The sequence below is a fragment of the Lemur catta genome, chromosome 6, assembly GCF_020740605.2.
Source record: "Lemur catta isolate mLemCat1 chromosome 6, mLemCat1.pri, whole genome shotgun sequence".
Classification (NCBI taxonomy): domain Eukaryota; kingdom Metazoa; phylum Chordata; class Mammalia; order Primates; family Lemuridae; genus Lemur; species Lemur catta.
Window position 1 is genome coordinate 45,897,788 of NC_059133.1, and position 16,502 is coordinate 45,914,289.

Genomic DNA, 16,502 nt, shown 5'->3' on the forward strand with positions numbered 1-16,502 from the left:
AACCACTGTATATTTATTTTTAAAATGAAGTTGTACTCTGGATGATTTTTATTTTAACATTCAAAAGTGAAAGACCTGGTCCCTTTAAGAATATAAAACACGTCTGTGTCTGAATTATGAAACTATGAGGAAACCTGCAGAGTCAAGGATAGACATTAATGCCATGCAGATGTGAAACAAATAACAAAAGAGAGGAGGGAAAGTAGATATGTGGAGGGGAAAAACCACCTCTTAATAGGAAATAGACTATCACGGAGCATCAAGCTGCCTCTGCCTCCTGCTGTCAAGCTCGGATCATTCCCCCTCCCTTCTGGTTTAAACCTAGCTGTGTGGACCGCTTTATCAGGTTAGGGAAGGAGATGGAATTAATTCATTCTCAGTAATAAGTTGCAAGCAGCTATTCGTGTTATAGCGTCCATGTTATAGCCTCTATTCCAAAGCAATAGAGCTGAAGCCTGTGTAGTTCCCAGGAGCCTCCGACTCTAGGAGAGATTGTGAGTTCAATTTTTGCTTGGCCCTAGAAGAACAGGGTTATTTTAATCAAGAATTAGGAAGGATTTAATTTCTTTAAATTATGTGGGGTACTGCAATTGTAGTTATGCATCATTTTAATAAGAAAAGAAAGACATAATTAAGTTCTGTTGTCAAAACCTTTAACAGTTATCCTGCAGGAAATCTTGCTTAAATTTTAGAGCGTGCCATCCGACAACCAAGGCAGCAAACTGACCTGGAGGCTAGCATCTAAGAAAGAGAAACAGCCACAACGTGTTCATGCTGGACTGGGATAAGATGTTCACAGTATCCAAGTACCGAAAAGATTATGGTTTCCTCTCACACAAAAATTCCATGTTCGCCGAAAGCCGAAAATGGCTTATTTCTTGATTTTTCCAGTTGCAAAATTCTGGGTGAATGCATTGTGGTGGATCTTCCTTTCTCTTCCTGTGCCCCAACTCCACCAGCACCCTAAGCCCACACTCCTTCTCCCTCTCGGGTGATCAAGCACCATGCTCTAGTCTCAAACCCATGGAGTAGTAAGGACTCTGTAATCCTCATTCCACTTAAAGGTTCATTATCTTTCATCCACTTTGAGTCTTAGTTTGTGCATAGTAGGCACTAAAATTGTGGAATTTAATTGAATTCAAAGGACAGATTATTTGCTTCACAGTAGATTTTATTTTGTTCATTCACGGAAAACAGTTTTTCTCTGAGTTCATGATGATGTGCATGAGCACTGTGGCATGAGCTGCCTGTCTCCCCACTGCTAGGAAATGATTATAATGTTTAACTGCACAAAGTGTCTTTTTTTTTCTAATCAAGAAGTTAAGGGATCTGCTGGCTTAGCAGGTGCCTCAATTGTGCATAATTAGTTGGTGGGAATTGTTTAGCATAGGCTGATTAGTTTCAGCCAAAGGAAATTAAAATTTTTTTTTCTGCAACAAAGCTTTGAACACAGCTAGAGATTCCTGAAACCATAGTCATATCTGGTTCCTCTGGGAAGCTCAGACCCTGGGAATGGGAGAGACAGGAGATGGAGAACCGGCCTGATGACACATGATTGCTGTTTGATGCCAGGCAAGCACTGGAGGATGTGGGAACATGAGAGGACCTGAGTCCCTTCCTCAAGATGTGACTCTCCCAGCTCCATCACAGGCTTTGTTGTGATGCAGAGTGAAGTATTGCTCCTTAGTATCCTGCTGTTTGCTTTCCAAGTTTATAAACACCAGCTTCCCTTGGAATATGTAATCAAAACAAATGACCTGTGTTTGCCCCTCCTGTGTTTGGCACATGACAAGACTGGCCAAATTGGGGGGAATGAGAGGGACAGATGGTCTCCCCGTCCTTCTTCTGTTTTAAGTGTATGCTTGACTGAGCCCTTTCTGTGCCTTGTCACCATGTCAATTCTCCCTGTTAATGGAGGGCATTTTCCCTAGCCCCATGGGATGTCCCTGTAAAGGGACCCGTGTCTTCCTCATTATGACCCGCATACAAGCCCCTATGACAGTGGAGGCCACTGTGTGTGACGGTGATTATCTAGCTGCTAAGATGTCATTAGAAAAGGCTGGCGGTTCTGATACCTGCGATGCCGTTAGTGATTAGCTGAAGCATTCATTTCATCGAGCAGTAGCTCACTAGCTGAACGTCTGCTCTGCCCCTATAGTGACTTTCAGTAGGATCCCTTGTTAGTATGATCTACCATCAAAGTCTAGGCTGAGAGTCTGGTGCGAAAAATCAGAAGTCCTTTGTTTAAAGGCATTGTTTTAAAGATTGGTTGATAAATCCTTCTATAGTCTGAATGAAAATGAAAGGAAATATATTTCAATATCCATTTTATAAAGAGTCACAGATTTTTAACATACTGAAAGTCAATACTTAATGGCTATTGGGTGATGACAAGACTTTAAAGGGAATAGGCTACAAACCTAAAAAAAGAAATTCAAGGGTAGGGGGAAGTATAGCTCATAACGAATGTTTGCATTTCTTCAGGTTGTGTACAATAAATGCTCTACTTTGAAAAACTGAATATAATTTATGCATCCATCAGCAAATATTTAGGGAATGCCTACTATGTGCCAGGCACTGTTCTAATATATTACTTAGTGATCATTTTTTCCTTGTTATTTGACATATTTTTTATTCATTCATATATCTGGATGGAACTTGAAAGTCTAGTCAGTATCTCTCCCATGAAACAAAGGAAAGTATCATAGATCTTACAATTCAGGGACTCTTGAGGCTTATACTGGGGAACAATGAGCTGTATTGGCATTTTTTTTACATTTTATTTTCAAAAAAGTGAACTGAAGTTTATAATTTGATTCCATAGTACCATCTTTAAGTGTTCTTCACTTTAAAGCCAACAAATACATGGAGGAGGGGGGATGAGATTTACACACACACACAAAGAATTGGCTGTGGTGGCTCATTTCTTGGGTGTCTCCGTAGGAACTGATTCACACCACACAAGGTCTCTGTTGGGATATTGTGCCCAGTCACTTGCTTGTGTGATTCAGCAACATGTGGACCCAGGGACCAGGAAATCTTATTTATCAAAGAGGAAATAAGATAAAGAGGAAAGAGCGTGGGAATAAGAACATAAGAAGTTCAGTCTAGATTCACTTGAAATGTGTGTTCATCTATAATTTGCTTTTCTGGGCTTCAGTCCCAATTATAATAAAAAAGTGATCCAGATCGTCCCTTATAAGCATGAACTTCTAGGGCTATATGTACAAATCTGCATTAAGGGACACACGAGAAGACCATGATAGAAGCCTCCGTAGCTCTCCACGACTTTATGCTCAACAATTAAAAGTGGATATTTTTGTCCTGTAGTATACATTATAGAACCATCAGCCACTGATTCATTCAGTGTCTTCTCTCCATTTCTATTTGCAAATTTTGAATGAAGCATTGACTTTTAGTAAATCGCATCAAAAGAGCTGATGTCCATTCTGTGATGGGTAGTCTTTTATAAAAGGTCCATGGTGCCTCTAAGATGTTTAAAACAGAGAGACACATTCCCAGGGAAAGTTTCCTAAAAACCAAGTGTTATGTTATGCCAGGCTGCTCTGCTGCTGTGCTCCCCTCAATTCTCGTGGTCAGTGTTGCCAGGCTCTGCCTCACTTCCATTAGGAATTATTGCTTTCACCCTGATTGACTTGCACAAGCTGTTCTTAGGTAACATCACACTTACTTCTGTCGGGTCCTTTGACCAATACGACACTTGGCTTCTAGATAATTATGTACTCTCACCGCCAATGCTCGGTAAGGACACTCTTGCTACGGGGAGTGAGCGTGGGGGCTGCGGGGTGGTGCTGTAGAGGCCGGCCAGGTGGCCATCTATAATTCAGTTTCAACCTCTTAAGGATGTGCACAACTAGACTGTCGCTGCTCTAAATCAAGGAAATTGTTTTCAAATATAAATGAGAAAACCATTTTACCAGAACTGACTACTTCTGTAATACAAACTGGGTAAATTTCTAAAGAAATAGCCCCTTAAAATAGAACACTAAGTGCAGATAACCCCAGAGTCTCCTGGGCAAATCTCTGATTGTTCTTTAAGAAAATCCAACACTGGATTCAATCCAAGACTTTAATTGACTGGAATCTTGACAAATTGACAACTGAGGAAACCCTTTAAGCTTCCAAGATGCCGTCCCTAAACCTGGTTGTTGTGATTATCTTCTGGCTCAGTGCTCTGTACTCCTAAATATACAGTTTCAAAGTTTTGGATAATGAAAGGAAATATATTTTTAAAGCAGTCTTGTAAAGAATCTCAGGTTTTAACACATAGTAAGTTTGTTTTAATAGGTATAGTATAAAGCATATTGCCTGGTTATTAAATTAACACAGTGAGAAAAGCAAATACTCAGGCTGGAATGGTGGGGCACATGGAGACTTCTGAGTGTAATGTGTACATTTTGTATTGTGGTTCTTGATTATACTCAAAATTATGTTTGCAAAGAGAAGAGTCAAAGACCTAAGATACTGCTGCAAAAGCCAAAATGATGATGTTAATTGTATTGGTATCTGAAAGTTGGTGGTTTATCTTTATGGTTGGAAGACTATAAAGAATTGTGTGGCAAATTAAATATAAATATAAACAGCATGACTTCCATTTTTTAAGTTAATTGCAGTTTACAGCAGTGGTAATCTTTCCTTTTTGTCATTGCTTATAATGATCTTGTTAGTTTTATGAAGAAATCATGAATCATTTCAACCAGAAGTACATCCTAGAGAGGAAATGAGTTCCTCAATTTTGAAACACAAACCACTTAGTTGAGAAAATTAATGTTCTCAGATCATAAAGCCTTGTTACTGAATTAAATCCTTGTTATATTTAATCACTTGTCATGCACAATATGGTTCTTTTTAATTCTTTAATGATTTCCTGTTCAAAGGACAACAACAACAATAATAAACAAAACTTATAGTGTGACCAGACGTGACATTTGGGTCATCTAGCTTGACTAAATATGCTAGATAATTATTTTAAATTATATTTACTCAAGCCATACATGTCCTATCCTTGAATTTTTTCAAGTTGTTACCCCGACATCTCTTTTACTTTGTATAAATGCCCCCATCCAAATTAGGGAGCATTGTTCCTTTCTATTTTAACCCAAATATTTGCCATCCTAGATCACTGCTCTGGTAGTCCAGGTCAGATTAAATCCTTTTTTAGGTTTAAAAAAAAAAATCACCTTACTTAGAATTTAATGGACCCATCACTTCTGCGATCTTGTCACCCACTGTTTTAATCGTTCTGCTTCTTGCCTAACTCTCACAGATATACTGAGCTTTAGATCTTCTGTCTTCTCAGTTCCTGTTTTAATGATTCTGCAGGTTATTGTCACCTCTTTCTAAAAGAGGGCGAATCAGCTCTTTGCAATATATGTCTTCTGTTGCCAAACCATCCCTCCTTCCCCTTTCTCAACCTGCTTTCTCTGGTCTTACCCCCGAGCGTCACTCTCCCTCTGCTTTGCACCGGACGTCAGTCCACACTCCCCAGAGGAACCTACTAACTGTGTGTCTTTATTCCCCTGTGATACTAATGCTCTGTCATCTGCTTATCTGAAATATTGCATTTCTTTTCATTTCCTTTATTCTTCTGCCTGATTATTCTTAGTGCCCACTGAGCCATTTTATTTCTTCTTTGTCTTTCTGGTACGCATATTCACTGATACTTTTAATCAGTGAATGTGAGTGACAGGCAAATAATCCATACACTATATTTGCATACTTCTTACCATTTTAGAAATGTCTTCACATGCACTATAGCTTTTGAGCCTCACAACCCTAAGAGGTAGATGAGAATTTTATCCCTCTTTTGTAGGAGAGGAAGCTGATGTCCACAACATTTTCAAAGATTTGTCCCACAGCTAACCCAAATTTAGGACCCAGGTCTACTGACTCTTCCTACTATACCGTATCACCTCTCTCTGGCAGAAGGATTGCAATCCATTAAAAATCTTCACTGCATTAGAAACTGGATGGAAATTAACCAAACCCTTCATTGTACCTTTGCAGATGAGAGTCCCTACACTAAATCCGCCAGCCAGACAAAGCCGCCTGATGGAGCGTTGGCTGTGAGGAGACAGAGCATCCCAGGTTAGACCAGACTGTTGGATTTTTCAGCTATTTTATTTTTGAATCCTATTGTTTGGTGATCCTAAATAATTCCAACTTGGTAACAAAAATCATGTTATTTCATAGTGCATAGACTGCATTCCACACAACTTGTTCAAACAGTATTCGTAAAAGCTAGATTTGGGGAAACTTTGCCAACTTGTGAGAATTCATCTTGTGATCCATCATTGTAAAATCCTTTGCGAAATGACTTCAATTTGTATCAACGATCACTCATTTACTGACTCTCACCTCTGTTTTCAGAGGATCTTTCACAAGCAGCATCCATTTCTTTACTGAGACATAGCTGGCAGAACTAAGGGATTCAAAATTGCAGCCTCAGATCATGTAGGCTGCATAAAAAATTACTCCTTTCTTCTCATCTCTTTGAACCTGAATGTGCTTGCATTCGATAGCTCTTGTAAAATTCTGGGATTATGAGATCTCCTTAGGAAGGTGTGATTCTGATTCTTGTAGTACAATGAGCAGTGTCTGTGTTTTTCCAACAAAACATTTTGAAGAAATATCTTAAAATGTTTCTACCCTGAAACTTCACTGTTTTGAAGCTTTGATTTTTGAGAATGACATAAAAGCGTGTAAGTTCTCAAATTAAAAGGGAAAGGAAATTCAAAATATTATTCATACTTTATTTAAACTAGATGATTCATGGAAAAAAGAACCCTTATGAAAGCAACTGTGTTTAATATATTTAAACATTTTTCAAAAATAATGTATTTCTATATTTCATGCAAGTAAATTGACTACAGCTAAACCTTAGCTACAGGATTTTAGAATATAGTAGTTTTAGCAATTCAGGAGAAACAAAGCAGTGTTTCGTACATTAAATTAAATGATTTGGCAAATCTGTCGGTGAAAGGGGGAATTATCCACTTGAATAAAGAGCAAGATGAGTTCAGTTTCTGAGCCACCCTGTTCACGATTATTATTTGTTTTTATAAGAATTCCATGTGGTTATTTTTACTCTTATTCTGAAGTCTTAGATTCATTTTGAAAGTACATGGCTTAAAAAAAGACATATTATGGATATGTTATACATCCTTATTTTGGTGCTTTGAAGATTCTAAAGTAATTTTAATTTTGTAATTAGATGGAATTAGATGGCATCACCAAGTGCTAAGATTTCTTCTATTCCATCCTGTGAAACATAATTCTTAGCACTAGTCACATTTAGAAAAACTATTGCAGTCAGCTATGGATTGTGTGGTTTCTCCTTGTCAGCAATAAGGAAGTATCCAAAGTTTGAAGTTCAAGAATATCAGTTATCCATCAATTCCTTCTTGGTTTCTCTACATTAGCTGGTATTCAGTATTCCTCTGCTGAGAAGAGACAGGAGGCCTCCTTATCACTTTATGTGACACTAAACAAATACACTGAATATTATCAATGTTTTGTTTTAGTGCCACTTAGTAAATTATAACACATATTTGAAGGCCAGACTTTTTCTTAAAGTCATTAAGTAGTTTTTTAAGTTAGATACACAGAATTGGTTATTCATAATTCTTAATTCATGACACACAAGTGATTCTTTATTATGAGTTTTTCCTTCCGTTTCTCTTTATGTCAGATTTAAAAGTCATTGGACTCATGAACTCTTTTGTAGGCTTCCTGGGATGTTTACCTGAAATTTGGCCATGGACAAGCCCCTTTTTGTTCATCTCTCATGATGTAGGGGCCAGAGGCATTAGGAGTGTGGAAAATCTTCTTGGTTATTTAGAATAGTCCAAGAAAAAAAAGATGGTACCAGCCAGAGGGCTAAGAAACTAACATGGTTAATAGCTGATTATTACTTACTATTATCTTAAGGAGAAAATTAATGAACTTCTTGGAAACTGCTTCCTGACTGACTAATGACTCATGGTGTTCTGATTCTTTATGTCCTTACTTTAAAGTACCTATGAACTCTTGTTCTGACAAAAAGAAGGGAGTACCCTCAGATCTTTGGCCAAGAAGTCACTTAAAGAGAAATCAAACCCAGCATCCAGAAGTCTTGACCAATCACTTACCATGTCCACCCTTGCCCCTACTAAGTCCATAAGAGAGCAAGAGAAAGAAAGAGAGAGAGAGAGAGAGATGCACAGAGGAAAGGCCAGATAAATAAATGCATGCTCTCTATTTACTGGAGCTTCAGCTGGAAAATCCTGATGTGGTCTCCTAATGGACTCCATTGGCCCACAGGGGGCTATAAGAGCTAGACACAAGTTTACAGCCTTTGTCTCCTCCGGTGCTTGCCTCCCAATTTTACTTCCCTCAAGGTGTTATTACCACCCTGGCAGCAAAGAAAGATGCATCTAGAGGAAAGTGCACCAATGGAAAGAAGGCCTAGAGAGGAGAGCTGGGCTCATCTACCAGCCCCTGATCCTCTCAGTGCAGAGGCCCCTCCCAAGGCAGATGCAGCCCGGGGCAGTTGAACTGCACCTACCACTGGGAACACGCAAATACAAGGAGGCTGAAGCCTTAACGGAGCTACAGCTTTTGCCCACATCTCCCCAAAGCTTCACTCCCGATGGCCCAATGGTGGGGTTTGGATTGGACCATTCCAGTGAGCACTGGAATGGATGGGTATGGGGCGGGTGGAGAAATGTAAGGTGGCAGAAGGCACCGTAAGCTTCTCCATCCAAGGTTTGTGACGGTTTAAGCTGTTCTTTGAAACGTATTCTACAAATGCAGATCTTGTGCTTCCTGGAGTAAATATGTATATACATATGCATAAATGAGATTTCTTAACATGGGCTCTGCTATTTTCCATGGCATAATGAGTAACTTTTAACAATTCCATCCCAGAGAAGTAAACTTGAATGTTAACAGAAATATAATTTGCTTTTCATTCATATTAAAATCCACTACTCCTGTCTAAACTTAAAATAACTACTGCAATTATTTTATAATCACAAGCCAAATATGTGTCTTTCATTAATGCCAGTTCTAACCGTAAATCCTTTCATCCCCCGCCTTTTCTCTTCCCGAAAAAGGGAATGGATTAAACATCTCTTAGGAGCAAAATGCATTTGCTTTGGATAAAAGGGAAATGCATTATTCATGTTATTTGGGAACTTGTCATTTTAATCATGTCTCTTATGGCGTAAAATGTAAAAATAAAAAGACTTTTTAGTCTTTTATAAGGTTTTGTAAATCTTTTAATAATGATACTAAAAAATGACATGAGTGTCCCCATGACAGTGAAGTTTAATTTTAGATTAGAGACTTAACATTCTGTTAAAAATATTAAGGAAGCATATTTTCAGTTGTGTTTCTGCCCATTTTTTTTCAAAGATAAGACAAATTCTGAGGACAAAGGTACTTGGAACTAACAGATTCTGCCACCTATCTATGTCTATTAAAAAGAATCTGTTGATCTGATTCTCCTTTATTTGACAGATTACTGATGAACTACAGTTTGACCACTTGGAAGCTTTGTCCAAATTATTAGAGAAATTCTGTACAGACTCTGAGTTTGACAGATTTTGCAATAATTTGTGGCTTTGCCCACTTAGAGATGAGGCATTTAGTCATGTCTGTCTAATATTTGTTAAGGAAATAGGGTACTACACTAGACCTCAAAGCCTAAAGTTAGTGTATCATTTATTTGACTTGCTTCCTCTTTCTACATAGCATATCTTTCTTTGCTTATATTCGTCTTGACAAATTGCCCAAAGAATTCTTGGCAATGGACAAACTCAGACAGATGTCAAATATTCATATCTATTGCATTTCCAAACTTTGGTACACCCAGGAAAATTATCTGAAGTCTGTATCCAGAATGAGGCCATAAAAGTTTGTGTGGTATTTTTTTCCCTTCTTAGAATGTAAGAAAAGACACTTCTCAATTTGGTTATAATGGAAGGAAGATGGTGGTATCAGCATTTCTTACTTCTCATATTGGATGGTGGGGTAAAATCTGGAGCTAAGAACTTGAAAGGTCCAGGAGCCCAGGATATATTCAGCCAAGCTGCTTAGAATACATCAAAGAAGGGTCAACATCTACTGAACATTCAAAATTATAGCAGATATATAGCGTGACTTTTACACTAGGCTTTTATAGCTATACCACTGTTCGGGTGTATAAAGGGCAATTACTCTGATTTGGGGGCCTGGTTCTGCTTCCTCTGTTTAGTTCCACCATTGGGCCCCTCCAAAAGGTGTGTGAATCTCAGGGATGGGAAACCAAAGTCAGTTCAATCAAGCAAGTATGAAATGCTATGCAAAGAATACAGTTGTTGCCCAAAGACACTAACTCAGAATCTGCTATCAGTGAGGATGTGACCAGCGAGAGAAGATACCAGGGAACCAGCATCTTTGCTACTAGCAGGCTAGGGTGTACCCTAGCAAAACCTCTCACTGTTACCGTTAAGAAAGAACCTCAAACAATGATGTTTACAAGCGCTAAAATTACTGCATATTTAAGAAATTAGCTAAATTGCATCACTTCTTTAGAGGTAAGTTTCTAAGATCATGAAGTCAGGACTATTGGTAGCACTCCAAATATGTCTGAGATTCTGCCCCTTGCCATTTTTTGTTTTTTCTGTATTAGTTATCACTATCTGAAACTAACTGATAAATATGTTTCTTTCTTAGTCCCTAGCTAAAATGTAAGCTACGCGAGGACAAGTACCGTACTTGTTCACTACTGTATCTCTAGTGCACAGATCAGTGCTAAGCAAATGTTAGGTATTCAATCAGTACTTGCAGAATGAATGAATAAGCAAAGGCCAGCAGGTAGGTTTTCACTGTGAGGAGTCTATGACCTTATGACGGGTACACTTTCCTCCAAAAAAGTGCAGCACGTCTCCGTTGACCACATGTTTTGTCTCATTGTCTGCTGCAGCATTGGCCTTGAGCCTGCACCAAACATGACATTTCTATGGAAAATGTCTGCTGCCTAAGACTAATGAATGAAATATAGGTCAGTCAGAACCTAGAGACTTTGAAAGGCTAGAGGTCTCTCCCCAGACCCATTTGTCTCTGTTTGAGCAGACAATGTCTGTTCAGTCCTATAACATCTGATGAAAAAGTTTGAGCGCAACTTAACAATCAAATTGACAAGATGAGAGTGATTCATTCAAGTGTTCTGCTTACAGAAAAGGGCTGAAACCTGTGCAAAAAAAAAAAAAAAAAAAAACACAACAACACAGGGTCTATAAATAGAGCAATGCAAAGCAGAACTTAATACTTATTATGTCAGATACACATTAAGGATTTTCCCAGAGAACTGATCTAGTTTGTGGCGGGGGGTATGTACTGAGTTCTCCTCAAATAGCACCAGGCAAAACCAGCAGATTGCTTTGTGTGTTCAGTGCTATAGCTTTCTTTAGCAATTCAGAGAAATGACAATCTGTTATGTTTGAACTTCTCTCACGCCTTAGTAAACCTGACTGAAATACAATAAAGTGGTACATGTGTGGCAAGTGATTTTTAAACAGTAATTCTTCCAGCATGCAATTTAGGGAAAACCTTTTTGTGGTGCATCAGTACTATGCTTTGATATTTCCCGAGCCCCCCTTGTTATAGGAGTGGCAGCACTTGGTCAATGCCATGTTCCAGGTACACACATTAATCAGACAGAGTGACTCTCCCAGCATCTGAGAAAACTTTTACAAAAAGACCCAGGGATATGTGCACAAGAACTACAAGAAAATAGTCTTTTCCCCCTATTGCTTTTGCACTGAAGAAAAATGAATTCTCCTACTCTCCAGGTCTGGTAGACCTTCAAAGTAGGGTTTTAAAATTAAGTGACTTTAGAGAATTAGACTAGGTGAAAGTTGTATTGCTTGATTGGCACTGGGAAAAGTGAAGAAGCATCTTACATAGTTTAATGTAGAATAGAATAGCTAAGCCTATTAATACTCTTCTCTTATCCTTAAGTGACTTAGCTTCCCAAATATCAGTCACTCACTTGTCATCTTCATAATTTTTGTTATATATGTGCTCACCTGGACTATAATTAAGATGATTTTAAGTAAATTTTAATGGATTCACTTTTTACTTAGCTTTATCCTAAGCTTTAATATCTGAGATTTGACATGCTAATTATATTTTTCTAATATAAATTTTAAATTTTTCTAACTCTGAAAATTAAAAACTCATGTTTATGTGTCCCCTCAAATCATCTTGCATCCCTCGGTGTTTATACACACCATCCTTTGGGAAATACAGAATTGGAATGAGATTCTTCTCAGAAGAAATGACTTTGACAACCCCCAAACTGCACTTTGTCCATATATGGATAAGTGGGTGTTGATTTATAGTGTGGAAACAGGTCATTGGAATGGGAGTGAAAGGCATCTGGGTCTTCCACCGACGAATGAAGAGAAACACTAAAGGAGAATGAAGAGGTTGAATGATATTAAGCCAAAGCTTAGGGAATAAAAAGAATGAAACAGGCCGGGCGCGGTGGCTCATGCCTGTAATCCTAGCACTCTGGGAGGCCGAGGCGGGCGGATTGTTTGAGCTCAGGAGTTCGAGACCAGTTTGAACAAGAGCGAGACCCCATCTCTACTAAAAATAGAAAGAAATTATATGGACAGCTAAAAATATATATAGAAAAATTAGCCGGGCATGGTGCTGCATGCCTGTAGTCCCAGCTACTCAGGAGGCTGAGGCAGGAGGATTGCTTGAGCCCAGGAGTTTGAGGTTGCTGTGAGCTAGGCTGATGCCATGGCACTCTAGCCCGGGCAACAAAGTGAGACTCTGTCTCAAAAAAAAAAAAAAAAAAAAAAGAATGAAAGAATCGTACGAGTAACCTCATCCAGAGAGAGAAAGAGAGAGAGAGAGGTGGGGAGAGGAGAGAGCCATGGATAATTATAAGAGTACTGGCTGCCATTCATTGCATATTAGGTTCCAAGTATTAGACTAGCCATTTTTATAAAAATCATTTTATTTCTTCCTTATACCACCACCAGGAAATAAGTTTTGTGAGTTCCCCTCTTACAGATGAGCAAACTGAAGTTCTGAAAGCTACAATCACTTGTCTAAGGTCACAGGGCTAGCGGAGCTTTCATAAACCCTCGATAAATATGAATTTTGACCAGAATCCTGAGGATGAGTGAAGGGAGAAGGTGGTAGGGAGAATCCTTCCTGAGGATGAGATGGGAAGACTTGTAGAGGCCAATCGAGCCTCTGCTCAAAAGTATCCAGAAAGTGTGAGGTGAGCAGGAGCCTCTGGGTGTGGATGGTCTCCATCCATCCACATTGCAGAACTATCTCCGTTCTCACTGGCAGGTACCCGTGATTAGAGGTGGGGTCGTGGGACTCATACCATTACCTCTCTAAGTAACCGAGGGCTAGGAGGCAAACCAGCAGTGCTTCAGGCTGTGCTGTTATTTATTCTGCACGGTTATGATTTTCAGAGGCTTCAATTCAAGGAAAAAAAGTTTGAAGCAGAAATAGAACTCCTGTGCCAGAGGGCACCAGGCAGCGTGATCCCACTGGCTGGGGAAGCCCACAGATGCATTTTGTTTGGCCAATGAGTACTGTGAGGCAACACCTGTGGCTCTTCACCTGTCTCATGTCCACACCCTGCACATGTGTGTCCCTCACAGCCTGCTCCATTCAGTTCATCTGACTGGCGCCTGCATTTGGATGTTTAACTGGTGCCACTGGGGTAAGTTATAGGGGATCAGATTTGGAAGAAACTGAAGTAGAACTTTCGAAGAAGTCCAGAAAGGCAGCATACCAGATTGGTTAGGAAGACAGGCTCTGTGGCAAGCCTGCCCTATTTAAATGCCAGCCTCGCCTCCTACTACCGTGTGGAGTTAATCTGCTGATTGCTTGTTTCATGCTTCAGGTTTCCCATCATGTGAACTGAGATTGTAATGAGGATTATATGAGTCAATACACGTAAAGCATCTATATTAGTATCTATTGCTGTGTAACAATAGTGCCATAAATTTAGCAGCTTAAACAATACACACTTGTCACGTCACAGTTTCTGTGAGGCAGGGTTCTAGTCCTGGCTTATCTGGTCACCTTTATGGTCTCACAAAGTTACAATCCAGGCACCAGTTAGGGCTGCAGTCTCAGCTGAGGCTTGACTGGGGAAGGATCTGCGTCCAAGCTCACTCAGGTTGTGGGTAGAATTCAGTTCAGGGCGTCAGTTTCCTGCTGGCTGTCAGCCAGGGGCTTCCTTCAGCCCCAACACGGCTGCCTGTGTCCTCAAAGCCCTCAAGGGAGGGAAGTTCTCCAGCACAGTGGGCGCTACAGTCTTATGTGTGTAATCACGTACACGTGCCACCATATATCAGGAACCTTTGCCACATTCCTCAGGTTAGGTACAAGTCACAGGTCCTGCCCGCACTCAAGAGGAGGGACATCACAAGGGCGTTGAACGTCAGACTTAGAGAGCATGAGGACGGCCGTGCAGCCTGTGCCCCCTGGCACACGAAGTCGGGCCTGGTACCTGTGAAGTGCTTAGTGAGTGTCGGTTATCATCCATTGACGCTGCCTGAGGAAGGCAGGGTTGGCTTTCTGCGAGGACGACTTTCTCACGCTCGGGGTGTTCAGACAGGTACTGGATGGCGGCTGTCAGCACAGAGCAAAGGAGACCAAAGGGATGTAGGTCTTGAGCCAGACGTCCCTGAAGGTCACATGCGATTCGGTTGCCGGGCAAGGGGAACCATTTGCCCCCTCCTCCTCCTTCAGTCTCCGCCAGCATCTTCCTGGGTTCATTGCTGCTTTCTTTTGGCTTGCTGTCTTTTTTTCATTTTTACCTGATTTCACCTGTGTAAAAATGGGAGCTAGAGCATCCTATATAGGGTGACTTCCTCTGAGAGATCTAAGAGTTCCCCTGATCCCTCATGGAACAGCCATTCTTGGGGTTGGGGTGGAAGGAAGGAAAGAAATACATGTTACCTCTACCACAACTTGCGGTCTTGTCTCCTCCTAAGGAAAGGAGTCCCAAGCTCTGTTTATTGTTTCTTTGTCTCTCAAAATCCTAACCAGGTTTGTGTTCCCAGACTGCACTCAGTAAAGGCCCTCCAGCATCTCCCAGAAAAGGGAGAAATGATGAACTGGCCTCTAGGCTCTCGCTAGACCTTGCAGCTGACATACGAGGGTTTTTACCTGTGTGATTCACTCCTCAGTTCATTCCTGTGCCTCTGCTGTTTGTATAGAGGCCCAGTAAATAGAAACTTCCTGCTGAGTAGCCCAGCCCTGGAAGAGAACTGATAAGGCAGTTTTATGGATGGCAGCACAGTATCCAGAAATGTGTTTTTTATGCCTGAGAAATTATTGACTTAAAACATACGTAGCCTTGCATATTGATTTCATAAGTGCGTGTGCCAGCTCTATTTCTGCATTCAGCCTCTGAAAAATGTGACCAAAAATCCATATGTGCCTCACCCAAATATACCCTGTGTCATGCCCATGCGTAGCTCCTGGCCCTGTTGTGCTGGGAAGAATAAATAGGAATGACTGAGGAATTCAAACTCTACAGCCGTGCTAGTAACTAAATATTAGAACTACAATAACCATGAAGCATCCCTGTTATTTCTTTAATTTTAGCAATTTCCCCATGGAGTATTAAGGTGTTAATTGCCTCTGCACTTCTTTAGTTGACAGATATGTCCTTTTTCACCTAGGTAAGAGAAGCAATTATTGTAATGCTCTCATGGGCTTGGTGAGATATTCTTTGATGACTTTTAAAGGCATCGATAGGGCATTGTGCTTTTAAAGGGAAACCGTCCTCTGTTCTGTTTGTGCTTGATAACAACAGTGGATATTGTATTCAGACCACATGAAGAATCTATGAAAGGAAAATATGTAATGGAAAAAATAAAGACAATAGTAATATATTTGCAGAAAATATGTATCCAGATTTCAGATATGAGAAAAATATGTTCCTATGTGTGCATATATCACTGAGTTTAACAAAGATTAAGCAAACAAAACAAAACAAAAAGAGAGTGAGCCTTTTTCCTTAGATACTCAGCAAGGATTATTTCTCTGGAATTTCAACGCAAAGTTATTATTCTCTAGAACTTGTATGGCCTTACAAGTAAGGGTTTGGCAGGTCACTTACTCAGTATAAATCAGAAAATATTCTTTCCTCCATTGTGTGAAAGTGACTTTCACAGTCCACTTGAACTATAATTTGTTTTAACATTTCATATTTGCATTCAAAAAGTAAAATAAAAATAATCTTAGAACTTTTAACTAGAAGTCAGATCTCTTTTTTGATGAGTCACTTTGGCAACGTGGTCAAGCCAAGACTCGTGGTCCATGTTAACCAAAGTAATATTGTGGAAAGGAGATAGAATTTAGGGTTAGAACACATGGTTTAAGTTCTAGCAAAATGATTTGCCTGATATGTGTCCTTAGACAAGTTATCTAACCTCAAAAATCTTTAGATTGTTTTCAGCTTT

The 16,502-nt window shown here is 39.8% G+C and overlaps 1 protein-coding gene across 1 annotated transcript in view; it reads left to right on the forward strand.

Moving 5' to 3' along the window:
• The window catches only part of GRIP1 (glutamate receptor interacting protein 1), a 613,176-nt gene that overhangs the window by 446,370 nt on the left and 150,304 nt on the right, over positions 1-16,502 (forward strand). The window contains exon 2 of the mRNA XM_045553418.1: positions 6,028-6,108. Within this exon, the coding sequence (XP_045409374.1) occupies positions 6,028-6,108 (81 nt within the window). The remainder of the gene's footprint in view (positions 1-6,027; positions 6,109-16,502) is intronic.